General features: G+C 36.3%; 1 protein-coding gene across 2 annotated transcripts in view; it reads right to left on the bottom strand.

The window, feature by feature from the left end:
• LOC148833099 (dual specificity calcium/calmodulin-dependent 3',5'-cyclic nucleotide phosphodiesterase 1C-like) overlaps positions 1–27,947 on the bottom strand; it is a 199,908-nt gene that overhangs the window by 86,870 nt on the left and 85,091 nt on the right. The window contains exons 1-2 of one of the 2 annotated variants that reach the window (XM_088919133.1): positions 23,034–23,328; positions 18,555–18,581 (exon numbers count right to left, since the gene is read on the bottom strand). The exons of the other annotated variant lie outside the window; for it this stretch is intronic. Coding sequence (XP_088775259.1) covers positions 18,555–18,581; positions 23,034–23,134 — 128 coding nt within the window. The 5' untranslated portion in view covers positions 23,135–23,328. Of the gene's footprint in view, positions 1–18,554; positions 18,582–23,033; positions 23,329–27,947 lie in introns of those variants that run through there. 2 annotated transcript variants of the gene reach the window in all.

The raw sequence follows: 27,947 nt of genomic DNA, 5'->3' as shown, positions 1-27,947 counted from the left end.
CAATTGACATAAACATGTGTGACTAAACTTGACATGAACTTCCTGTGAAAATAAAAAGCATGAAAATTGAAAGTAGAGATTTGTTAACCATATTGGATTTGGATAATATGGTATAGATTTCACTCATTTAAGCAAACTGGCTTTGTTAAAAGAGCGAACTTTTTTTTCCTACTTGTGGAAGTAGTAATTGTGGTCATTTATATATTTGGGACAATGCTGTGTGCCATCTTTGACATACAGTAGTACTGGAGTAAAAGCTGTTATTTCCAACAATACAAGAATATATTCTGCTCTGCTGACTGTTTAGGTGTTTTTTTTACTTTGCATTTATTGCTAGCGATATGTGTTGTTAGTAGTTGACAGGATTTTAACTGCCAACATTTTTTCCATGCACTCTACTCATCTTATTGTGGAGAATATTATGAGCCAAACATTGAGGTTTTTTTCAAAATGGGAAAGAATTAGGTTTTTAAATTAGAATGTCAGCGATTCTGAACATGGATGAGGACTTTTAACCAGCTCAATCCCTGTTAGCAGTATGGCTGATTTGCAATATAATAGCGCCCAAAGGATACGTTTGAATGAGGCAACCATAACATTTTTATTCTTTTCTTCAAGCTTGAAGCTGTCGTTGTGATTGCATATACAGTATGTTGAATTCTCCAATGACTGAACTATTTTATTCAAATAAAATATTGTGATGATTAAAACACACAAATCTGTAAATATTTCTTTAAAAATTGGAAAGCCTTCATAGCCTTGTGAATTATATCCTCATTGTTTCCATTTACATTTCATTAAAGCACTTTCAGACCAGAAAAGCAATGCATGCATCAACAAAGACTATCTACAGAACAAAGACACATCATGAAGAAAAATTTAAAATCACATCACCAAAACTATAAGGTAGCCGTGTGAGCAGCAACAAAAGTCAGGGATTATTCACTGACTTAGCGTGGCTTCATTAAACAGACAGTAAGTGACATCTTCACCATCATGTTAAATACTTATTGTGACACCCACTGGTTGTTAGGTGCTGGGATAGAAAGTTAAGCCAAGAGCCAAAGGAAGCCCATACAAGTCACCTCCAGTGAGTCATCATGGCCACAGAACAATTTTAGAATTCCAGATTTATCCATCTTCGGAGTTGAGAGGAGTCACAGACAAGGTCACCATGTCATTACCCGAGGGTGGAATTCCTAAATGAACTCTACAGTTTTATGCAATGACTCATTTTTCATGACTGCATAATTATATTTTCCTTTGGGTGAAGAAGGACCTAGGAAACAAGGGTAAATGTATTCAAAACATTTGATTTGGGGGAGCATTGATTTCCTCTTCTGGGCCCAGACATACTGTACAAAGATGATATACATACATATTCTGATATTTTACAAATTGTGCAGTTGTGCATTAGTAAAAATACATGCTTGAATGTCTCACAGCAATACATTTCTTATGTTGCACCAACTTCACAGGCACAGTTCAAATTAAGAAGCACATTGTAAATAAATGATATACTGTAGATATTGTTCTCCTTGTCGGATATTGATAACAAGTGGCCAGTGGTGTGAAAATTAATATATTATGAATATTTTATTCTGAACTATAAACAACACAGCATTGACAAAAGAAAGTTTTATAGTCATTTGCTGCAATACAAATGTGAGATTGATTCTGGGAAATTAAGCATAGAGAAAACATGGGCTGAATCTTCACGATTAAATATGCGTATTAAAAGTAGATCAGGGCCTGTCAGGTCAATAAATACACATGGCTATCAAACTATTAATGCCTGTAGTGTTATTATGCACCACTTTATAAGTAACTACTCTGCATAAATGAATTGTCATTTTATCATTCTAATTAGTACAGTTATAGGGTGAAAAAAATGTGTGAAATATTAAACAACAAAAAAATGAAACCAAACTATTTGCATCTTTAAAACTAACCACTAAACAGATGCTGTTTAATGGTAAGCTTTATTATTTTTTCAGTATAACTCATAATCAGTAATGATGATTTGAATATTAGTGAAAAAGGGCACCAACGATATAATATCACAGAGATTAGTTTCCCATTTATACAGCTGGGTGGACTCAAGCATCTAGGATAAAGTACTTTCTTGAAGGTACAGAAGCAGGTCCATAGCAGGGCCTTGAACCCACAACCTGTCTGTTAGGAGACCAAAGACTTACCCACAAAATAACACTGCCCTCAACAGCTGTGTATTACAGTACATCTACAAAATTGGGGCATTCAGCCTAATACACATAAACTCTGTTATTTGTTTTACTCATCATGCAGAAAAGTCAATGTCTAAACACATTTATAGGTATCGTGTAACTGCAGAAAGGTAATGAATTTCCAGATGGTGACATACCACACATTGTTGTCAGCAACAGGGTAACGATTAGTCAGCCAGAGTGCTCCTGGACCTCTGTGACCCCAGGGGCAATGGTGGGCTCGTGGTAACGTCAGTGAGGGGCATGTCACTCTTCTAATTGGAACAGAACCTCCTGAAGCTTGAGGCATTTTCATTATAATAGTAATTATTATGTCAACATGTGGAGGGGTGGTCACATGGGAGGAATCTGCCTGCTCTTCCTTTTTCACCCTACAGGGCTTGTTGGGACTTTTAGGCACAACAGGCAATCAGAACTCGGATGGATAAATATTACCAAATAAAATAAAATATAAAAAATAGGGATTCCAGTTATGTGAAAGAAAATTTTAAAACATAATTACAAATTCTACGTAAACCTGGATGCCTGTTTGCTTGAGACTTTGCAAAGACCCCACCTCTCAATTTCCATGTGATGTCGATGGCTAGGAATTTATTACAATGTTGAAAAAAGTCTAAACTTTCAATGACGGTTTTTAACCTTTTACCTCACAATCTTTGTAAAATGAACACAATATCAAAGGAAAACACGAGACATCTGTCCCATTAGCAAGCCAGCTTTGTTCATTATAAAACACTTGGCCCCTTCTGCTACACACCCAACCATATACAGTAAGATCCTTTTCTTAATGCCATAAATCAGAAGGAAAGAACATGGGGTAAACAATACAAGAATTAGTTTAGAATTACATTCAGGCTAAAAAATTGCAAAGAATCTAAGATTTTTAAACTAGCTGCACTGCTAAAATTGATCATTTCAGTCATCTAAACTACAACTCCAGAATTAGACTGGTTTCAACTTTTGTTAACAAGTATACTGTAGACAGTGATCAATTTCCACATAAATCACAGAATTGCAATACATCTTACTACTACTGTATATACACACAGGGCCATGTTAATATAAAGTACTACTAACAAACTAAAGGAACATTTTGGCTTTGATTGAATACATGGGAATCTCACAGGATATTCTCTGATGCAGTTAAAGTGTCCACCAGCATATGGACAAATCCTGGAATCCATTTTTAAACTGAAGGGCACTTAACTCAATGGAGAGACGTCACTGTTTCTGGCTTCACAAACCAGGCCCAAGGGTATTTCAGGGCTGGAGTTTTTCCAAAATTAAGATGTAACCTATCCACCTCTGGCTGTGACTTTTCCTTAAGGCTTTAATGTAATATCTATGATTAAAATCTGTGTCTGTAGTGGAAACAATGTCATAAAGAATCAATCATGGTTTCGACAAGAAATCGCCTAACTACTAAGCATATAGAAGAAAAAAGTTTTAAAGGACTCAACAACAACTGGAGTGAATTGAAGGTTATAGTGGGCGGCAGGGTGGTTAGGCTCTTGGTTCAATCTTATGTCTACATGGGTTGTCGCCAGGTGATCCAGGTTTCTTCCCTGGTCCAAAGGCATACTGGTAGGGAAATTAGCCCTAGATGTGAGTGTGTGCATGTTTGTGTCTGTCTGTGCCCCGTAGTTCACTAGGGTCCAGTCCTGCCTCATGCTCATTGCTTGCTGGGATAGGCTCCGGCTCCCTCGTAATATTAAATTGAATAAAGTAGTTAGAAAATGGATGGATGGCTGAAGGTTTTGGCAAAAGATGCACTTCCTGGTAACACATACTGTACATTTAATTAACACAGTAAAATAATGCTCATCCTTGCTGAATCTGAGCCGACTTTGAATTTATCTGTCACATTACAGGCACGATCAGAATGATCAATGACAGAAGAACAAAAGAGAAGAACATCATTTATTACGATGAGATGTGTACAGTGTCAAAGCAAACATTTTTAATTCCAAATTAAATTCAAACTCTTGATTTTTTTAAGATTTAGTTTCTTAATTTATGTGTCCTTTTATGCAGTCTTGGTCACATAAAAATGAAATTCACTACTTAACCTGTCACTTTATTTAAAATTTGTGATTTATAAGGTTATTTAATATTATATGTCTTATAATGGCATTTTCTAGGCAAATTATTTATTTCTTCTGTGTTCCTTTTTTACAAATATTTTTAGGAGAAACACTACTTGCTTTGCACAGCATACTTCAACACCTCCTCTGAAACAATGGATTATCTCTAATTTGGCTTCCATAGCTGTAACTCCAATAGTTTGTAGTCTTTGGATAATTCTGTACCCAGAAGTACATAAACCACAAATTAGAATCTGATCCATGTTGGAGTTTTATCACCTAAAAACATACCAGATCTACTTAAGGCTCTGTTATTCTTAAAGCTTCAAAAAGTTATTTTATGTAGGCCGTCCACAATGATAAAAAAATGGTGACTGCTTTTCTTGGGTCCTGTAATCTTTAGAATAAAATGTTTTTATTTTCGTAACACTTTTAGATTAAGGTTTAATCATGTATAAATACTTTATAATCTATAATGTATTAACTGACTATTAAGACAGTGTAAACAACTAATAGTACAGTATGTTTGTTTGAGAAATATATTGTTCTTATGTATAAATGTTTTATTAAAGTTTACTAAAGTGATTTATATACATTTATAAGATGTGATTTAAAAATTCCAAAATTCCAAAGAATTATTTTAATTTTCATGTCATCAGCTATTTTAGAATACTATAATCTTCTATTGTCTTTAATTCCTTAATTTTAACAGTTTCATAATGTTTTGAAAACAAATTGATTGTGTAATCCACCTAAATAAGCATAGTCAAAACAAAATCGTTTCTTTCATCATAATTAAAACTTTAACTTAAATGACTCATACAGGAAATCTTTGGTTGTAAGCAGACCAACAACAATCTACATTTTAAGAACCAGATTATATTTACTTTGCTAATATGGAAATATAGTTTACAAAAGAAGAGCATACCACATGTTAAGATAGGCTTTAACATGTCATCTCTGTGTAATGTTACTATGATGGTATGTTAACAATTCATCTTAACACAGTGTTTAAAATATTCAATGCTACTAAATACGTAATATACAGTATGTAGTTTGCTATCTAAATAATGGGAAATCAAAGTATGTTCAGCAAAATATTGATTGTCATAATCAGCAGCCCACTATGCATATATCCACGTCAATTAATAATGTGAGTTTTAACCAAAAAGTCTTAGATTAAGTCATTTTTAAGATGTGAAAGCAGAGCCTAAAGCAAGCCATCAGTTATTGTTTATCATTGACCATTTCTTTCTGAGGCAATATTTCTGAGGTAGAAACTTCCATTTTAATCCATGGCCTAATATTGCCTGAAGTAAGACAATACTATGACCCTCATAGCTTATTTTTAACACATAAAATATATCACATACTCCAAATAACTTCAACAGTAGGCCTATTTTATTACATCTAACAAGATCATCACAGAGTTTGAGTATAGAAACAGCACAGAAATGTAACCCTTTTATTATTCATTGTACATGTTGTAGAGGTTTACAAGGTTAAATCTCAGTTCCTTTTTCACAATCAATTTATCTCGTCTGTCTAATGACTCATTAAATATCTCTTAGTAAAAGTGTTGATACCACTTGACTACCCAAAATGTGAACACTGGCTGAGTTATCAAGAAAGGAGAATGAAACATTCTGTAAAATACATCATATGAGATATGGCCACAGAGCTAGAGTCAAATGAACAGGAAATAAATAATCTATAAACACATCTCATGTATGGATAGTTTTAGAATGAATGCTTCCATGTCTGATTCATGCAAAATATAAATTGTACACAGTAACAGTAACAAACGCCTCCCTTATATCCAACACATCCTCAGTTTAGGATATTTTCTTTTACTCATTAGAATAAATAGAAAATATGAACATCCTTATTACAAAAATAATTTTGTTCTAATTTCTAGGCTTATTCTTCCATCAGCAAAACTCGTTGCACCATATTCAAAAGCAATTTCAAACTGAAGTGTTCTTACTGATTGTATAATGTTACAATGACACTATAAATAGGACGACATGCAATTATCTTATCATAATGATGAGTGGCATTTTATGGGACTGGACTAGCATGGATGCAAAGCACTGTTTCAGTCTCCAGCTACAGTCTTAAAATGTGACTTTGTGTTGGTAATTAGTATGCTTATGTTTTTTTATAGGGTTGAATTTAATTGTATGGCTCTTGTTTGTGATATAATACAGTACATCTGTGTGAATCAGAATCTCATCTAGCCTAATTTAGATTTTTATTAAAGTAATCATAATTTGGGCTATAATAGCATTTGCTTATCCTCTAAAAGGGATTGCATGCCCTTATGTTAAGATCACTACAAAGATTTTCTTCAATGGAAAATGAGAGCTGTCTCATGGAAAAATCAAATCGAGATGCTATACAAAAACATTGACATTTTTTTTCCTCTTGAGTACTATTTCCCTTTGACCAACTGAATTTTTAAATGAACTGTTTGTTATTTTCATAGCGTATATTTCTTAACCAGATGTAATCTTTCAACTGCAGAAAACCCCACTAACTACCTGTCACAGCTGGTAGTTGTTTCTTTTGCTTCAGTTTTACATAATAATAATAGTAACGAAAGCACCTTTCCAAAACCAACAGTGTTGTATACAATGAAAAAGAAAGAAGAAGAAAAATACAATAGAAAGTATAAGAATTATAGAGCATAGGAAAAGTTCTGCTGTATCCATCTATCCATCCATTTTCCAAGTGCTCCATCCAGTACCGGTGTTTGCGCAGCTGACAATAATAAAATGCAGCTGCAGAGGACTTCACAATGAAATCCAATATTTTGGGGGAAATGGCAACACCAACAAAACAAAGAAAGGCCCGTGTAATTGCCCCATTGGATTATAAAACTGCCCTCACAGCCTTGGATAGTACCTTGTTCACCAATACTACAGCAGTGTGCGCTGTGGGGAATGTTCCAGCTGGGAGCTCAGATGCCTGACACTCTGCATTAGCCCTCCTTCAGCTTTAGTAAAAGCACAGTGAAACAGAAAAAGCAAAAGACAAAATTTTCTTAAATCATCTGGCTGCTGACGGAGCTTGATCTATTTTCGACCAAGTAAAGAACAGTTGTGAGAAATGCAATTAGCAGTAACTCCATCCCATTGAGTTTGGTAATTATCTGTTTAATCATCAGCTGCAGATGCCGCCGTGATTCACACTCTGTAAATGAGGACAAGTGATCAATTAACAAGCACAAATCAGCCAAGAGCAGAGAGAGAACCAAACGGCTTTCTGGTGTTGACTTGTTAAAGTGTCCCGAATACAGTAGATCATCATTCAAGATTAGTTGTAATCATACATCACATAACAGTAGTTATTGAAAAACCACCCACCTTTTATTATAATAATAATAATAATAATAATAAAATGACTGTGAATATTTGTTGATACATAAGTAAAGATTAAGAAATTCTAAGAATTTGTATTGGTGCTTATATTCTTTACCTCCTAAGTTCTAGAACTTTTTCAGGGGAGAAGAGCAGCGTTAACACTGAACATTTAAAATGGATTTGAAATAAAAATAAATACTGCAGTAGTCTGTACACAAATAAGGCAGTCCGGAATGTTTTCACACAATCAATGAAGGACAAAGCCAGGATAAATAGGAAATATAAAAACTCTGGTTGGGATAATTTTCCATTCTTTTCCTTATTATGTATTCATTCTTCTGTGTGTGATGTTGCTAAATGATCTTATAAAGGTGATCATGCTGAAACTTATCATGAATCATGAAAACTTTCAGAGGTTCTTATAATATTCTGAACAATATTATTTCTTTTGGAAACAATTTAAGTTGACCGTAAATGGAAGAAGAATGCTTTATTCTTTAATCCACACATCTGCACTATACAGTATATATCACAAATTAATTTCCCCCCATGAAATTTCTGTGGGGTGGTACTGTATATCTTTAAAGGGGAATTGAAAAATAGAGTTGCAGTTTCCCTTTAACTTTACAAATGGTTCTATTTAGCAAAAGTTCTGGAGGAGGTCAAATTATAATCTTGCATTGCCTCTCTCCTACAGTATGTATAGATACACACTGGCTGCCCACAACTCTGCATGCATATTTTTTCTCTACTCCTCCCTCCACCCCAGCTATTTTACACCAAAGTGTTTTATATTTGTGGCTTTATTTCATCATTATTAGACTTTGACCAAACTGCTCTTTAAAGGTGGCAGCTGAGGATCATGCTTCATTCCTTCAATAACAAGGCTTACAAGCTGTCAACAGTTAAAACAACCACAACTCCATTAGCCATTCAAAAGAAAGTTTATGTCTCTCCCAGCTGTCAGATTATTGGATGATGTACGATAATTGCCATTCCCAGAGTTTTTTGGCATCTGAAATGAGATTCATGTTTTCCATGTTAGCAAATACACTACAGTCTGTAATGCACTGAAGACAGAAAATAATTATAACATAATATCTAACCACTTCAAAGTGCAGGGTTTCTAATGTTGAGATAGTCCATTATCCCAGCAACAGAAATTACGATTATCACAGGAGAAGGCTTTAGAGTTTATCGCAAGATAAAATAATTACATACATATCCTAATTTTTATTCACCCCAGCACAAGCCTGGCTTAGCTTCCAGGAAAACTGGTGATACCAGAAGGCATTTTGGTTTTTGATAGACATACTGTACATCCAAATATTTAGTGGCATATGGCACAGATTCTGTTGCACATATTCACTTTCTTTAAACACAGATTTTTTATTCCCTATTCATATTGCTGGAGCATTGTAGTGAAAGCTGAAAGTTGCCACTGTACCCAAAGCTGCCATGCTTGCAATAGGAACATTCCAAAGAATCAATGAAGGTTGTGTGTCTCACTTATACACCTAAAATATCAACACAATTACAACCCATCCAATATTTCATATTATGAAACTGAGGGATCAAGCCCTAAGTATATTTCAGGCTCTTCAACAGTCCATGTTTACAAGAAAGTCATATGAAGGAATGAGGTGCCACAATGTACAATTATGTACAGTATGGTATGAGAAATAAGAAAAGCATGTATAATGTTTGTGTGTATGTCTGTTTTTCTGTGTGTACATAAAATATCAGGTTATGATTCTTGTTCAGTGAAGAGTGACTTATTAGATCCAAAGATTAAGAGAATTAACACTGCTTTGATTGTTATTGTATGTTATTGTTTCTGTACCTTTCAGTTTTTAGACACTGCCTGTTGTTGACGCCCAAATGTGCACTCAAAATGCAAATTACAGTACGTCATTTTTAACAAATAATATGAAGAAGATGTAAAAGAACTCCAGGACAATCGTACGGTAAAAAAAACATTGGTTTATCGAGATCAGACACTGCATTTACTGTATGTGAGGATTCTGCTACAATTGTACAGAAACAGTCCTAATGCAGTTATACTAAGATGCATTCAAGTCATGGAGTTACTAACTTCATTAGCTTCCTATCCTTGGAAGCCTCTGCATACTCATTTTAACTGTCCCCCAGTCAACTGACATCCATGAATTGGTTGGGTAAGAGAGGATGTCTGATCATTTTGCACTGCTTTGTGGGGCATGTGGTTGATACAGGATCTGCCATCTTGCCTGAATCTACTTTCCTGTTATATGTTCAAACAACACATGTTAATAAAATGAAAACCAATAAATCTGTGTGCATATGAAAATCACATGGTGGTTAAATCAGGAATTTCGGAATTGCATGCAAACATCCAAACGTCCTTTGCATGGTAAAATATACTAAGGTGACTATACTTAACATACAAAGTCTTCCCTCAAGAACAGGATGTAAGGTCAGATACTAAGGTCACTTGTGATTATATTTATCACAGTAAAATGTTGACTGGGATTTTTATATAGGAGACAAGTGAGATGTTTTTAGCACCACAGCACAACGTAAATGATCATTCAGAGCTGTTGCTCTTGAGATCCTTCATCATGCTTAGGTATACAAACATCTTTTTATTACCCCTGTAATAGATTTTCCATTATCTGCTAATGAAAAATTCAATATGGCTCATAAAATTGTAAAGAAAAGCAACATGAATGAAAACTAATTCATGAAAAATTGCCTCTATCAATAGTTCTAAACATGTCTATCTATACAGGTAGATAACAAAACAACCAAAAATAGATGTTTTCGGCAAGAGAGGAGCTTTCCCCAGAATACAGCTGGACCATTCTGGATGTGGCCAATTGGCATACTATAAATGACAGAGACATTCAACTTAGGGAAGAATGGTGTCATCTTTAGATCCTGTGGACATTTTCTCATCTCCTCAGTGAAAGGCAAAGAGAGCAGACTTGATGTCATTATCAAGTGACATCATAAACAAATTTAATCTATTTTATTAATATCATGTCTGTAAAATATTAATTAAAATAATAACAGGGTACCAGTAAGTCATGCAATTTACAGCTTCAACAAAGCAACAACTATTATAATAGTAATTGATGAGGATGATGGTGGTGACGTATTGACATGCCTGTTCATGACAATACAATTGAAATAAGAATATTGTTTAATCTCTGCTCTAGTCAAAGATGGAATTAAGACATGTTTAAAAGAAAAGTTGTATTTAAAAAAGTGGAACCAAGTGTCTAAAAACTGAAAGTCAGGAAACCGGATGGGAGGGCACTTGAAAGAACAGAAATAGCAGCCTCAAAGCTTTGTCATTTACATAAGGTGGATACACTTCAAAATACCAGTATATTAACACTGTAATAACCTTGTAATTGTGTGGTATTTACTATTGGCAATCCATGAATTGACAAGTTAATCATATGTCAGATATCATAACTGCACTATGTTTTTAATACTTTAGCAACATGTAATACAGTACTTTAAGTTTAGATGTGTACTTATGTTTTGTGATAATACAGTATAGTTACACTTTTCAGTACATGTAACTGCATATACAGTACAGTAATAAGCCTATGACAGAACCTGTAATTACACTTCACATATACCTTTTCACAGCATTCCATTCTATATTTGGAACTTATATATCATAGGTAAAAATTACATAATGCAGTTATAATATTGGTCATAGGATTGGTGTGTAAATGCATCAAATTAAAAGTGTAAATGCATATAATTACAAGGTAACTAAAGTGCAAATATAGTTTGAAGTGTATCCAATAAGGCTCTTTGTTTTTGATGTTTATTGTCCTACTCTCTACTTTAAATAGAAATGAGCACTTCTCTAGATCTTTATATACTGAAATATATTTATCACCTCCTGAACTGAGAAAAATTATCATTAACTTGTGATTTAAATAATATACTTGTAATTAATGAACACTACAGCATACTGTATACTGTTGAAAAGTATAGTTGTCTGAATGTCTTAATTGCTGCTGTAAATAAACTCGTAACCATAGAAAAGCCATTCTAAGTTAAATTATGAAACTCCAGGGCTGACATATGGGTTAAACAGGCTGTGGGACTTGTTATTAACACAACATATAACTCTGCCTGAGGGTTTGATGAGTTAAAAACACTCTGAGGTGCTATGTTGCAATGTTAAATTAAATTCAATCTGTCTTGTTTTGGAAGCATAAAGGTTTAGTATTTTTAATTGGAAAATTGATATGGTCTATGACAAGTGTAACAGGGATGAAAATAGAAACCACATGTGTGTACTGTATGTCAGAGCAAAAGAGATGACAATACACAATACAATACACAATCCTCACAGTCAGTCCTGGATCAGATTTTAACCCAAAATAATGAATCTTCTTGGCTACCCATTACATTATTTGTTTTTGACTCTCGCACAAATACATTGATCTATTGTACTCCTGAAAAATGCCATACTGTGGATATACAGTAATATACTGTAGTTCAGCAAATACAATACCAGAACCGTGTCTGTAACTGCCACTAGCCTTTCACTAATATATAGTGCACAGGGGCATGGAATGACAAAGATAATGCCGTACTAAGGTCTGCTTACAGCTTAGAGATTGTAAAAAACACTGGTATTTTGGGGGTATTGAACAGTGTTTATTATTGCATTACTGTATGTAGAAAATGCAATTGAACAGCTCTAATCAGGGCTATTTTCATTCTTTAGAACCATTCACAGCATAAAATGCACAGAGCAGACTTATTACCACACTGAAGTAGGATGTTTTCCTATTCAGGTTGCTGTTTCATTGATGAAAAAAAAACACAATGAAGTGCCTTATACATAATAATAATAACACCATTTTCTAACCCTGTTACATGTGTATTTTCATGCTCAGCAGCATTCTAATGCTGCCTTAAGTACTGTTTAACCAGTAAAAAAACAGCAGAAATTACAGCAATGGGGCGAGGCAAGCAAAATTAGAAGCAGCATTTATTTCTTAAAAATAAATAAGGCTTTATCTATGCCACTCAAGAAAACAAGATCAGAGGCTGTGCAAAAATCACTTTGATATTAGTTGTATTGGGATCAAATAACTATTAGGGTAGCTAGACTGGGGATCATTCAAAATAAAAGATTTATTCTGCTCTTTGTTTCTTTCTTCGCCAGCGGTGTAAAATGGACATTTAAAACTATTAAAAAAGGTTAAAAGATGTTAAAAATGCATCTTTACAGAAGTGCTTTGCAGTGCTGTGTTGTAGGAGACAGTCTGCATGGTTTAGGACAAGGGACATCATGTCTAACTTTATTTCTTCAAATAAGCAGCTACTACAGCAGATACCATTAAGGCTAAAGAACTCTGGGAAGCTTTTGACGAAAGATTCTTCCTCAAAGTCTAAGCTTTAGGATTTCGTGGCAATGTCTGCATATACTCTAGCTTAAAGAGCAGATAACAGACATTCACTACTACAGTAACTCCCAATGGACTTGATAAGCCAAATGGCTTCTCGTTTCTCACCATTTTTGTGTTCTTTTCTGTGCTTTACAATTTTGTATTTAGGAAAAGAGAAAATACAGCATTAAACAACTTGGCACACAGATTTTCCCCTGCACTTTTACTTTTCATTGTACGTGTCAGAGGCCCGGCATGTATTCCATATTAAAAGGATTGAAGCTTTTCTCTTGTCAGTATGAGCTTTGCCCTTCATCTTCATTGCCAAGTCTACAGCTATTTTCCAGAGGCCTTGTTGAACAGTGAACCAAAATAATTATTACAGAGTGCCATGCAGCGAGGATATGCCTTTTCTGGAATACAGGCTGGGGTTGTTTATATCCCCTGTTCCACCACCCTCGAAGGTGGTGATTATTCACCCACAGCCTCAGGAAAAATAAGAGTCTCATTTAAAATCAAACTAAATTGGATGGCACTCATATACAGAAAAAGCACATTTATTTCGTGAATGTTTCTTTTGAATATGAATTGTTTTGAGAGGTTACAAAGTAGTTTTCTGGTGGGGTAAAGTGTTTACTTCAGCAGTATGCTAATAACGTCTGTACATGTTAACACATATTGAACAGTGAATAACTGGTCACAGTCAACAAATGGCTTAGGCTTTGATTTGAAATGGCGTTAGGAACCTTTAACCAGAGCTGTCACTTGGGAGCCAAACTAAAGTACAACTTTTCCCTATTACTCTATTATTAAAACTATTCCCTGTTATACGCTCGACCATGGATTCCAGGGCATAGTGGGTAAGTCTTCAGACTGGCAGGATCTCAGTTTCTGTTCCTGTTGCTGTTTGCTCCTGTTGTACCATGAGCAAAGTACTTTGTCCCAGTTTATCCACCTGTATAGATGGGGATCAGTGTTGCTGGGGAGGTCATTCCTGTGATGGACCAGTGTCCATTCCAAGGGGGGAGTCTTGTGTTCTCTAATTTACTTAACGCTACAGAAACCATGATGAGCTCTGGTATGGACTTTGACCATGCGACCCAGTTATTGTTACCATAACCTCTACCAAACCATTAACTCTAACACTTCTCCTGGTGAGATGCAGGTAAGACTTTCATAACTGTTTACAACTTCATTAATAACATTTAACATCCATTAACAGATAATAAAGACTATTACTGACAATTAATATTCAAGTATTTCAGAAAATCAGCATTGTTCTGGAACTAAAATTCAATGGTGCTAAATTTATATGCAATCCTTAAAGAGCTAGTTGCAGAATGTGAACAGTTTCCCACTGCAAACTATTAATGGAATTGCTATATGTGTAACAGAAATGAAATTTCCCAGAAACAAGTATATTAATCAGAGACGTTCTATATGAAAGCCTTGTTTCTTGCAAGGATTTTAATAGCAAAAAACGATGGATATAAACTTACGCTAAAGCTGTGTCAAACCTAACTGATTCCTGTAATGAAAGCTAATGAAATAGTTTTCAAAGTACACAAATCTGATGGCTGGAGGAACATTAACCAGAGCTATTCCCATCAGTGGTAACATTATTAGATTTTCTTATTAGCCTGAGGCAGGGAGCACTGCTTTACTTGTCTGGCTGTGTGCTGTTCTTGTCATTCCACAAATCTTTATTATAGCCTATATCTTCGAAAACCTGCATCCAAAAGACATTGCTATGTATCAGACATACTACCATATTATGAAATCCACTCATTTCGATTTTATTAACATAAAATAAAATTTTAGATTACAGTAGTAGTAACCTTAGTACTGAACTAAACTAGAGATATTTCTGAGCCAACTGAATTTTCTGAAGCAATCATCATGACAATGCTGCAATGTCTGCAATCAAACTGTTCGCCATACTCTCAGTCCCTACAAACACTATTGCACATCACTTGGTTTGCAAAATACCAAACTTAAATTTGAATGCATGTAATTAAGACACTGCAGTAAATATGTTCTCTCCATGACACACTAACAGCATAATAGTGTAGAATGTTTCATACACATTAACTCAGGACATTGTATAAAGATACCTGGATGCCTTAATAGTGCTAAAAATTAAAAATAAAGGGAAATTCTTGTTTGTATAACAATATATTTAGGTATGATTTTCGTCCATTGTGCTGATACTGTATATACTGATGGAAAAAAGAAACGCAGCATCTCCTCCCCCAAACTCTGGCCCTCCTGTCTGTGTGGAACAGGCTGAAGAGTGACTCATCTGTGAGGAGGACCTACTGTAATGTCACTGCTGATGAGTCCATCGCAGCCTCTGTCTGGCCCAAGCCAGGCGGGTGTGACGTCCAGGAGGTGTGAGCAGAGGGCCTCTGACAGATCGCCTTGTTCTAAGGCCAGCAGCATGGAGCCTCACTGTCCTGTCACTGATGCGGGCATTGTGTCTGCCGGCGGTTTCAGTAGCAGTACTGGTGGCAGATCTGAAACGATCTCTCAGATGGAGAAGTCTGATGTGTCGGTCCTGCTCTGTTGTGGTCACTCGACAGCAACCAGATCTTGGACGATCATCTGTCCTGCCGGTCCGCTGAATCTTTCTCTGCAGTCGGGACAGAGTGGAGCGGCTTACTCCATAGTCTGTGGCAATGCTGGCACATGACATGCCTGCCTGCAGCATGCCAATGGCCTTCTCCCTTGCTTCTGGTGACATTCGAGGCATTGTGGAATGCACAGAAAACTGACTAAGTATGTTTTTTTTCTTGCAATGATCTAAGCTTTGAATTCAAGCCTTTTTAAAGTTGACCTGATCAGGCATTGTTCCACCTGGACCTTGTTGGGTAAAAGTGTACCTAACGAGCTTTTGTGTGATTGGCAAGTTGCAATGCCTCACTGCACAAGCTGAATTGCTGGTCAGAGGGCTTAAAACAAATTGGCAACTTTATGTGAAAGTACATACTGTAAGCTATAACTATAGTATTTTCATTCCAGAAAATGTTGCGTTTCTTTTTTCCCCATCAGTATATAAATTACTTTTTAGGATGGCATGGTCATAACCGACCCGCGGTGTTCTGCCTACAGCACAGATCTATGTCCCATGCCCAGTCACAGCTGTGGGCAGTGACATGACACAGGCTAGAACACCAGAGGCCTGGGCTGTAGAACCCAGCCTGTGTTCAGAGCACACACCATTTCTAGTTGAGTCACTCCACAGCCCCGCCAAGTCTGGTGTCTTAAATGTTGTTTATTTTATTGTGTGTCAGTGTGAGGCGTGTAAAAGCACCCGAGCATTGTAGTCAACACTTACAATTGAGTTTTTTTGTTAGAATCCAGAGTGAAAGTGAGACCGATTCAGATAGGAATTCTGTTTTGAAAACACAGATACAAGTGTCTTTTGATTTTCATGTCCCGCCTGCCAAGTCCTTGAAACTACTTTCTTGAAACCAAAAAAAAAATGGTTTCTTCAGCATAAAAAAACAACTTTGTATATAAAACTCAATCTCTTTGTGATTAATGTATTCTATAACAATTTGTTATGAAAAGATCAAGCTTTGTTTTCACATGTTCTCGCCATTCAGAGGTTAAATACAATGAATACTATTCTAAGAGCTTAAGAATCGTTCCCTGTATCTCCCAGTTCTAAAATGTTCAGACATTCATATTTTTGTGCTCATACTGTACTGTATCTTTGCCTATTTTGATTGCAAATGTCTGTTTATCTTCCCCTTACTGGTACTTATTCCAGCATCTTCATTTACGTCAGTCTTCCACCAGGAGTATATCATATGGGGAGTTTGTGTCTGATGGGATACACCGCGCCTGCTGCTGTTGTGTTGTCACTGCTAATATCACCTTTCATACTGCCACAACAGAGAGAGCCTGCGGGTAGGAATTGCCAGATTTCACATACTGTACTACGCGCACTCAGAAATATTGAAAAGGATTCTAAACCAGACTGACAGCACGAGAAAACAGACAAACTCAAGACATCCATTTAGAGACAGGCCATTCATAATTCATTAAAACACATTCCACACTTCTTTGAGAATGGAAGGAAAGAGACAGCTGTGAATACAGCCACACACGTTCTGCCACTTAGCTCTGTTGTCTTGCTTTTACCGAGCAGAGGGCTCCGCAAGCCAATACAACAGACTAACAAAGAGCAATTATAATACTATATTTATATTATTATATATATTTTTAATCATCTCTTGACCGGAGAATGGATAGGTTGAGGCAAACCAGCAAAACTTCCTCTTGTGCTAATGTTGTCTCTATAAATCATCCCCCTCCACATGCTGCATTTCAAAACCCCAATCTTAATGTTGCTCGGAACCTGCAGATTCCTTTCAGGCAATTAGTTCTGTAATTATGGGCACTTATGTACCAGCCATTACCGAAACAGATACAGCAGAAGATTGAACATGATACATTTTTATGCTGAAGGCATTTTTTGGCTAAAGTCCAAAGTGCCGGGTTCAGCTGAGTCAATATCACATGTTCTGTCCAGTGAAGCACGACCACAGAGTTCTGAGTGCTATTCGTTTGCTAAAGAAATTGAAAAAGCCTGGTGATTTGGTTTGTTTTGTTCAGAATTATCATGCAAACCTCCTGAGCTTCAATAAAATGAGATTCTATATTTGAAATTAGTTCTATACATGCTCATCACTTTGAAAGCTAAAATTCAAACAGCTTTTTAGATATTTATGGTTATAACATAGAAAATGAATACAAAATTGGCCTTAAATTCTTTTTTTCCTACGATGGGTATGAATGAGTCTTCTTTATTGCTTGAGTTATGAAGCCAATATTATGTGCATATTAAGAAATTTAGAGAATTTAAAAATGAATTATTGCAAATGTTTTTTTATTTTATTTTCAACAAACAATTGATAAACACAAGCAAATAAAACCACAACATCAGGGAGAAAAAACTTACAAGCAAGTCATTATTGCACATGTTCCTAACCTAAAACTGAAACTTGTAAAAAAACACAATAGCCATCTAATCTTCAGCTTCAGCTTAATCTTATTGCATATATCAGACAGTGTTTTATTTGGACCCCATATTCTCCTTTTGATAGTATTAAAAGGAGAAACAGAACCCAGAATGTGATTACAGCAAGAGAAAACTCTGTATCAATCTCTTTGACTACAGTGTAATAATTAGCCGACTGCAAATACAGAAGTAAAATGACTGTGGCCAACCCTGGCCTTAACACTGCCATGCATACTATATGTACTAACAGATAAACTACAGTAAAGAATCTCAGCCACATTAATAGGGAACTACTGCAATTGATTCAGGCACATCATTAGAGTAAATATTTTAAAAACATTGCCTTAAACCGTTTGCTGGGGGTTTTTACAAAAGGCGAACGCTTTCGGGATGAAAGATGCGGCTCTGCCAAGTCGTCTTACCTCTGGGATGTTTTCTTGTATTTTCTCCTGTTGAAAAAGAGAGATGGGTAATGGTGAAGACACAAGCAACAAGGTTTTCAATGTGTATCTCTACCTGGACAAATAGCCTCCATCTAAAACTCGCACTGACAAAAGTCACAACAGCTGTGACACTGCGACAGGCATGTTGCAAAAGGACGATAATGATTTATCGTGGTGGCAGTGGTGGGATGAGCTCTCTGTAACACAGGGCAGCCGAAACCTACTTTACATTTTTCTCTTGTTTCTCCAATGAGAATAAAAATCGATGTATTGTTTATTTGGTACTTCGTCTTCTAGGTTTTAGAATATAGAAAGAGCACATATACAGTATATATATTTTTAGACTTATAATATCTCTTCTAAATACTTTGGGAAAGATCACTTTTATGAGCTTGAGGCAATGCTTTAAGCTTGGAAAATTATGACTGATTGAATAGACTGTAGAAAAAACAGTGATTTATTATCTCCTATATTAACTTTATTATCTCCTATATTAAAATATGAATTACATTTTTATTTGCTACATTTTTCGGTGGTGAACCTTTCTGTTTTCAGAGGCATATTTTACAGATCATCTTTTATCAGTCTGTGTGCTCTGTGGTGGGATGAAGGCGTATGCTTTGTGATGGACTCCTCAGAAGCTGAAACTGGAGAGTTCATTCACACAGCTCAGCGCTCCTCGCTCCCTGCTCCTCCAGCTCAAATGACAGCCCGTCAGGAGATCGAAACATAAAGCAGGACTTCTGTCACTGCCATCTTACAGACACTTTGTTATCTGGAACTCCAAACCAGATTGGGATGGAAACAAAACCAAACTATTTTCCAGTGCCTGGGCATCTTTTCACAGCAGTGCCATTGTTTCAGCTGTCTCAAGTATAAAACTTCTAACTGTAAAATTATTCTTTACTACTACTTCGTTTATCATCTTTTATCCACCACAATAAAGCAGAATAGTCTTTAAATAAAACTGTGAAATATTGTTAACATTTTGATAACTCTAATGTTTCTGCCACTGAGAATGTTTTTCCATATTATACAATAACACAGATATGTAAAATACATAAAAAATAAGTATAATAAAACAATATAAAAGATGCAATGTCTCTTGTGTTCTGAAAAGCTCAGAATAGCCTAACGTTATTTACTTAATAAATGAATGCAAGAAATATAAAAGGAATGATTAAGTATTTCCAAAGATGTTCAGATTTCAGTTTTCAAAATATGTTTAAGAACTGTTTTATTAGGACAAAAAGTGTTGTAGCCAACACCTTCTATTCCACCTTGTGCTCCAAGAAACTTGGAAAGCTTTAAGAACCACTACCCTGAGAAACTAACGCAAACACTTGTTGAAATTTGTAAAGTACAACATCATTTTTTGTAGACATAATTCTGCCTTCATTTCACTCTATAATGAACTCAATAGAGAATAAAGGAAATTGAATGTACATAAGCACAATGTAGAAGAAAGACTGCTTTATAGAAAACAGTTAATAATTAGGATTGTGAAATAAATACTGTATAAAGTCTGTCCAGACGTAACCTGTCCTGCAACAGATTATAGCAATATGACAAAAAGTTCCCTGAGTTGATTTAACATGCATTGGTTCTTCAGATTGATCATTTGCATTGTACTCTTTGATTCACTGCTATTTATTTTCTTACAATTCTTTTATTCTGTTTTTCCTATTAGAAGCATCAGCATGATGTCAGCTTTTAACCCCGCCTGAAAAGATACTGTTAAGTTAGGACGCTCTAGGATGATGAAAAAGATAACCATAAAGATTTCATAAAGATAATGATGACAAATGTATTTAGTGGTCACTTTAAGGATCCTTCTCGGCATTTATTTGCTCAGCCGATCTGATGTACAGAACTCTGTAGTTTTAGAAATAGTTCTCTCACATAGCTCTGACATCTGGGAAACGAGTCAGTTTCTTAAAACCATGCTGGAGAAACCATCTTATTCTCTTCTTTCTCCCACCTCTGGAAATGTATTCCCTTAATCAGTTCTTCGAGATGTATGCTTACAATGCTACCAAAACATCATCATCATCTTTATTCATAGCGACATTTACTTTAACTTTACTTTATTTATTATCATTTTAATCAATGAAAGGTTAAGTGAATGTCCTTTTTTTCTGATCTTGCAAATTAACTGCATTTTCTTCAAGTTTTTACCATGAATAATTTAGCCATTTTATACCAATTGTCCTCAAGCAGCATTTATATTAAATACATATTTTATGGCTCGTCGTTATTTCCCAGTTCCGAAATATGAATAATAAGGTCACTCTATGCAATTTACAAGGAAATGACGAAAAGAATTCTCCCTTGACAGCCTCCCCCCTCTTACAGCCCAAAGCTGTAACAAATGTACAGACAGCAAAGCAATTAGCCGGAGTAAAAATGAAGTTACGCATTTCATTTATCAATCGGGACCATGAAGTACGACATTAATGGTCCTTAAAATTGTGTTTCGCCAAATGGCAGCTGTCCAGTTTGCTTGCAAGCTAGTGATTAGCGGACGAGCAAGGGAGCGCAGGACCTCGATGGAGGAATTCATCACTCATAACCAGGATTAAACAGCGAGCGAGGCAGGAAAACATGGTGCGGAATCACATCAAGCCAGCGCTGTGCTACTGTATGCACGAAGTCGCAAAACAAATCCGCATTTTTTTTTTCTTCTTAAACCGCAGTAAACCTATCGCGCTGCCGCTATCCCCGTCTCCCTTCCCCCTCCCCGTATAACCCCAAACAGCTGGTGGGAGGCTGGATTGCTGTGCTGTGTGAAGCCTTAACTCACGGAAGCTGGAATACGTCACTCGATCAGTTCAAAAGGAGGAGCGACATTCTTTACATGTGCGCTTCAAAAACAGCTGAGGGCTTTGCTGTTGCTCTTGATATCGTCATTCTCCAAAACGTAAAGCACTCCTATGGGGTCTAGTATGTGCTTGTCACATGCCTCTTTTCTGTTATAGGCTAACGTTTGTATTTACATGTTCAGTGTTCAGTTAATGTTAAGTATGAAAAGAAAACGGCACATATCGTGAAATACTGTGTTCATACCTGTTCAGATCTGTACCTGTACGCAGCCTCTTTCTCTATATAAACTCCATAAGAATTAATAATCGTAAAAGCAAATGTGGAATCCTCGAATAACGCCTGACCATTAAAACACTGTAAACATAGCAAAGCTGACAAGCAGAACAGCAGAAAATGAACATGTGCACATATTAGTATCTCTGCCTCTTTCAATATGTTTAACTTTCTTGATGGATAGAATATGGAAAGGATGACAGAAACATGATGCAAGACATTTAAAATATACTAGTGCATGGCCATGTTTGGGAAAAAAAGTCACATTAATGTGAGTCTCCCTTTGCTTCGGAAGATGATGTTTATATCTGAACAGCAGTTAAGCTGATACAGGTTCTGAGACTGAACCTTGAAGGAGCAGATATTTTGTATTTTCTGTGGAGCTCATACATACTGTCTGCTTCAGTTTCCGCTACCACTACTTTCCCACCTGTCCTTCAGCACAAAACCTCTCTGGGATCAGTAGGCATTACAGTATGTACTGTAGAAGCAAGAAGAACAATGTTTACAACAAGAAGGTGGCAGAGATTAAAACATGGCAACCTTCTTTACAATAACACAAATTTGTAAACACATTAAACTGAAAATGCATTGTTGCATTCACTCAACTGAATTCAATGCACTGGGATCACAATTACTGTATGTGTCGATTTTGAGGAATTATCATGTAGCCCAGAAGCATAATCCTCTCTTTGCCATGCTCTAAAAAAATCATCGCATTAGCATGTGATGGTGTTTTGGTTTCATCACTAAGATAAGCAGTAGATGAATGTTTATGATCTTCATGATTCCTGTCTCCTCTTCAATATTATCTGATTAATGCAGACTGTCTTTAAAAATCCGCTTTACTCGTACATTAACTAAATGGAGGGTGCAAATATGAATGTATGCCAAAATTAAACACCTCTAACTCACCTCTTATTACAGAAAAGTAAGCAATGCATCAGCTGCATTATCATTGTCTGTAAGAATGACTTTTCTCATGTTCAAAGTAAAATGCAAAGGAAGCTAAACTGTATTTCAGTGCAATGCATAAAGCTTAATTTGCACATGAATTGTTAGTACTTCTTAAAATAAAGAGGACTGCGTACTGAAGTATTTTACCATACATGCCACAGGTAGTACAACATTTATGTCTACATACTGCATGTTTTAGAAGATGCTTGTATGTGCTCGTGGTCGCACTTAGCAAACCAAAGACAAGAAACATGCAATAATTCTAGCATTATTGAAAAGGTAAGAAGAAATAAAAGCTCAGTCTTTCCTGCTACAGTATGCTTTTCACAGCGCTTTCTGGAAACACACTGAGAGCACACAGATGTACACTGACACAAAAGAGGAATATAAGACGTTAATACTTACAGTCCCCGGAGCCGCAGCCAAATTTTCTCTATTTGTTCCGGTTGCAGGTACTTGAGAGAGTTGCTCTCAAACTCTTCTATTTCCTTCGTTGGAGATTCCATGTCTTCGAAAGGAAGTTAATTCCTTCAGCCAGCACAGAAGTTCAATCTAAGCCCTTAGATTGAACAAGAGGACAGATATCATTTTTTCAACTTGGTGTATTTTTTCAGGGTTGGTAGAAGCGCCCTCTGAGTTCCTCCTCAGACAGAATGTGTGTCACCAGCAAGAGCTCCAGGTGTACACTGAGTGGAGCCGTGGCACAGTGCCATGGTCCCTCATGAATATGATGTGGGGGATTAGGGGCTGATCTCTACATTGAAAGCCACTACAGATATTTGTGATAAGCCAGAGATGCAATCAGTAATAGCAGCTGAGGACTCTTCATCATTGGGAGGGAAGAAAAAAAAACAGCCAGCCTTCTGACAATTGAGCTGCTTTGGTGTGTGAACAGGAAGGCGGGGACGCACACACACAGACACAAGTGCAGCTAAACCCTGATTCCTACCACGGTGCTTCTAACATTCCGACTTACTAGAGAATAACAACACGCTTCCTCCCCAAGAGCCAGATAGCAGCTCCCCGGGAGCACCCTGACAGGCTGAAATTGACAACTAAGAGAAATCATCTGTCAGAGAGCCCCAGACGAAGCCTGACTGGGAAAGGGACGAGCCTGTTCGCAGAGGAGATTACACACAGCTGCTTGTCGTCCTTGTTCCACGCACACACTGCTCGGAGGAAAAAAAAAAAGCTTCGGCTGGTCCCCTATGAGGCATGCAAGTAGAGGATGCAAAAGCAAGAGTCCCAGTGGAAATGTGCTTTTCAGGAACTGTCTTAGGACAAGAAAAAGCCCCTTTTTTGTCAGCCCTGACTGGTTTTTAAGAGCATCTCAAAAATGTACCGAAACCCATCTTGCACAAATGTTTATGTTTCTGAAAAAGACCACTTGTAACATGAGGACGCTCAGCAAATAGTCAGCAAAAAGGTTTTTGCTTAGACAAGTAGGATTTCTCTTCTCTCCAGAACATTCATTCTGCGATAGAAAACGCCCCCCCTGAAATGATTTTATCAGGAAGCAAAGCCAGATGCTGTCTTTTAAAAAAATATGTGATGACACAATTAGTAATTATATAATGATAAAGGGGTGTAGTAATACTGGATGTGCCATATATAGCACATTCACCAACAATTAAGAACAGTGCTAAACAGTTGCAAAGTTTACAGAGGCTGTTTCTTCGCTTCTTTTATGTGATTGTTTACTCCTTGAGAATAGCGTGTACTCATCTCTGTATTGTAAGCTTAAACATATCTAATCGCTTTTGAACTTTGGAGCAGCAGGCTACAGACATTTTCATTGATTACAAGGTTTCTTTCATTTCAAAACATTCTGTGGGCTATTGGAATCTGGGGGAATCCATACTGTACATTGAGAATTACACGTTCAAACAGATAATGAGCTTGGTTTTATCTGCTGCATTACAATCACAAGTGTAACAGTTAGCCATTTCAGGATGTCATTTAAAAGGTTTACAAGCTCAAAGGAAATACTTAGTGGTTTTATAAACAACAGATCAGTGTTCCTGGTCCTACAATGTCTGCGAATGAGGATGCCAGTGACATAAACAACTGTATTGTTATTTAAGTGTTGAACCTCTGTGGAAATTTTTCCCTCAGAGACTGAAGTACTGTATGTAATTCTGGTGGACTAAACGGGAATGTGTTTTCTTTTCTCCTTCAGACCACTAAGTGTATAATCACATAACAAAAGGCAGTCTTGCATGTCATACTTTTAGCAGTTCTTTATTAGGATTATATTTTTATCCTGGAAAACCATTTGCAGCTTGTCATCTGAAAATAGGAAGTGAAAGACAGCAGTGTGGGCAACAGGGAAAAGGAGACAAAGCACAAATCAAAACTGTGAGCTGAGGGCACATGAACACCGAAATACAGGTAAGATGTTGACCTTTATTATATTCGGTTTTTTTATGCTGTTTAGCTTCAGGAAGTTCTTTGTTTTACTGTATGTTTTTGTTTCTTATTCCCACCCCAGACAGCAGTGTCAGCCAAGGTTACTTTGTGTTTTGGATAAGAAATTGAGATACACTAGGGATGTCTCCGCAGCACGTCCACAAGTTGAAAAACTACCAGGGAGCCCCTGAGTCTCCTGGAGTGTCTACGCACAGATTAGACATCATGATGACCTGCCGTAAGCACAGAAGTCTAACAGAGTTTGTTGTTCCTGACTACCATCAATCACACACTGCCATGAAAAAAATGCTGAAAACGTATGACTATTTTTTTCTGGAGCTGTTGCCTAGTGGTAAGATACTGTATTTATCTGCATCTTCAAAAGAACTAAGGAAGGTCTCTTATTCCTCTTTTATTTGATACTGTTGATTCTACAATGTATTCATATTTTTGTTATAAAAATTATTTTGATAATGATACACACAAGAATGTCAACAAAAAATATTCCAAATGTAAAATTCCGTAACACTGTAATATGTTCACTATGTTTTTTAAATCTTTTTACCTTTTTTCTTTTCATTTTTGTTTTATCAACAACAAGAAAACAAGATCATAATACTAACCCCAGCACTGTAGGTCAGTTGCACAAATTGCAGAATATTTATGTAATAAAGATAAATATAATTTTATCTGAACTCTCCTCACTGGATAAATGCATCATGTCAAATAAAATATCAATATGAGCATACAATATGTGTAGTATTTTCCATATTGAGTATCACCGGAAAAAAGCTTATGAGACAAAATATAGTTAATCTGGGTGTGATTTATGTCTAGCTGAAAAAACAAAATTCTTTCACTGAAAGAAACCAACCAACCAAGGGAATTGATCTATCAAATATGTGATTTACTTCTGTGCCCAGAATAATATATAAGTCAGCCAGGTCCAACAGAGATTTGACAGAAAGTTGAAAAAGTCAGGCTGGAATGTCGTAGCAGCATAAACTGAAACAAAAGCACTTTTTCCCTTGAAATTTTAGTTTTCAAATATGCTGTCTCCCTCATTTATCACATCGTGAGCTCAATATAGAAATACTATATACTGTGTATAAAAAAAAAAATCATTTGGAATACAATTAAACTCCATGTTGCTTTATTTTATGCAGAGGAGAGGGTTGCCAAATAGTACTAAATTGGAAAAATAAGTTTGAAATGAGATTCGGGTATCGTGGAAATAACCTTTTTTTTCCCAGCAAACTTAAACAACTTGCCCATTTCTTGGAAGAATTTAGCCCACATACAATCCAGAACAAAATGGGGACATTAGTCATACGTCTCAAAAACCATATCCATTGTCAACATGAAATCAATGTCTGGAATGAACAGACAATACATAGCAGCTGTTACACATAAGCGAAGAGATACAGCAACAGAGATGAATGCCTTAATTTTACTCTTTAACAAAGCACCACTACCTGCCTTCACAATAACAAGAACACGAGTTCACTGTCCAAAAAGTTCGAAATTCCCATTAGAAGAATGGGGACCCAAGCTGGGAGACCTCCATCCCATCCCCTGCCCTTCTGTGACAAGGATGACCCAATGCTATAATACCAGCGCGACACCAGTCCATGATAAGAAACTAAGACACTTTTGCTCTCACCACACTCACAAACCAGCCAAGTACATGTATCAAAATTGCTCCCTTCACAAGAAAACTAAACAAGCTATTCAAATACAGTATAGATTTGAACACACAAAAAGCAAGTCGGATCAAATACAAATTAAAAAACTTAAAGTAAAAAAAATCTCAGTTCTCAATAAATATTGCAACAAAAAAAAAATCTTTGCAGACACCATGCAACCACGTGTCAAATACTCACAGTCCCCTGTGAGACAAAACAAACAGTCCCTTCCTCTGCTACTGTACACCCTGGCAATAGGACAATGATTATCCAACACAGAAAAGCAGTATATTTCAGGCAACTGCACAAGTGTAGTACACTGATTGTCAATTAATAAATCTGTAACACATTGCATGTAACATGCTTTATTGATTAATGACTCTACTCTTTAGGTGCATTTAACCAGTCAATTTAAATAAATACTGTATTACATAAATACTAAAGTTAACCCTTTTCCTCAAAGAGAGGATAAAAATGTTTCTAGTTTCAGAACATTGGCTACCTATCCATTATTAGTAAACTCGATATCTGTAGAGGGTCACAGTGAGCCAGAATAAAACTGGTAAGTACTGGGTAGAATACCAGTCCATCACAGTAAACATTTCCACACACATGCATTTGAAGGTCACTTTAGAGAAGCCATTTAAACTGGACAGCAGGTCATTGGGTCAAGACACCTGGAGAATATCTACTCAAGAGAAGTGCACCAGCCCAGAATCAAGCCAAGCATCAAGAGCTGTAAGGTGGCATTACTAGCCACATGTCATCATGCCACTTGCTTATTTCTAAATTTCAGATCTCGTGGGTTTCCAGTGAATTCCCACCTTGTCTTTATCACCTTCTACCTATTTTTGTGTTACCGTTGAATCCAAACTGTGGCTGTGCATCAACATGACAAGAAAGCCCACCTATTCCACTTCTATTCTTCATTAAAGTCTCTGAAAATCTGTAAATAACAAATTATAGATAACATGTTTTGATATGTATACAGTTGCCCATACAGTGTAAAACCCCATGTCCTGTAATACAATGTGGACTGCTATATTTTTGTGCACCTTACATGTTCATAATTCTACCATTAATTATAAGAAAGAACTACTTAAAACAGTGAATTTAATATCTAATGAAAGAACTGATATCTCCTCTTGCTCCCAATGTCTCTGCTTGTGTCTTTCCAGTACCTTAATCCAACACATAATATGGGAGGCTAAGTGAAATATATTGG

Source organism: Atractosteus spatula, chromosome 6 (genome assembly GCF_055471065.1).
Source record: "Atractosteus spatula isolate fAtrSpa1 chromosome 6, fAtrSpa1.hap1, whole genome shotgun sequence".
In the NCBI taxonomy this organism is placed as follows: domain Eukaryota; kingdom Metazoa; phylum Chordata; class Actinopteri; order Semionotiformes; family Lepisosteidae; genus Atractosteus; species Atractosteus spatula.
Note: the sequence above shows the minus strand (reverse complement) of the source record. Positions and strands in the feature narration are given on the sequence as shown.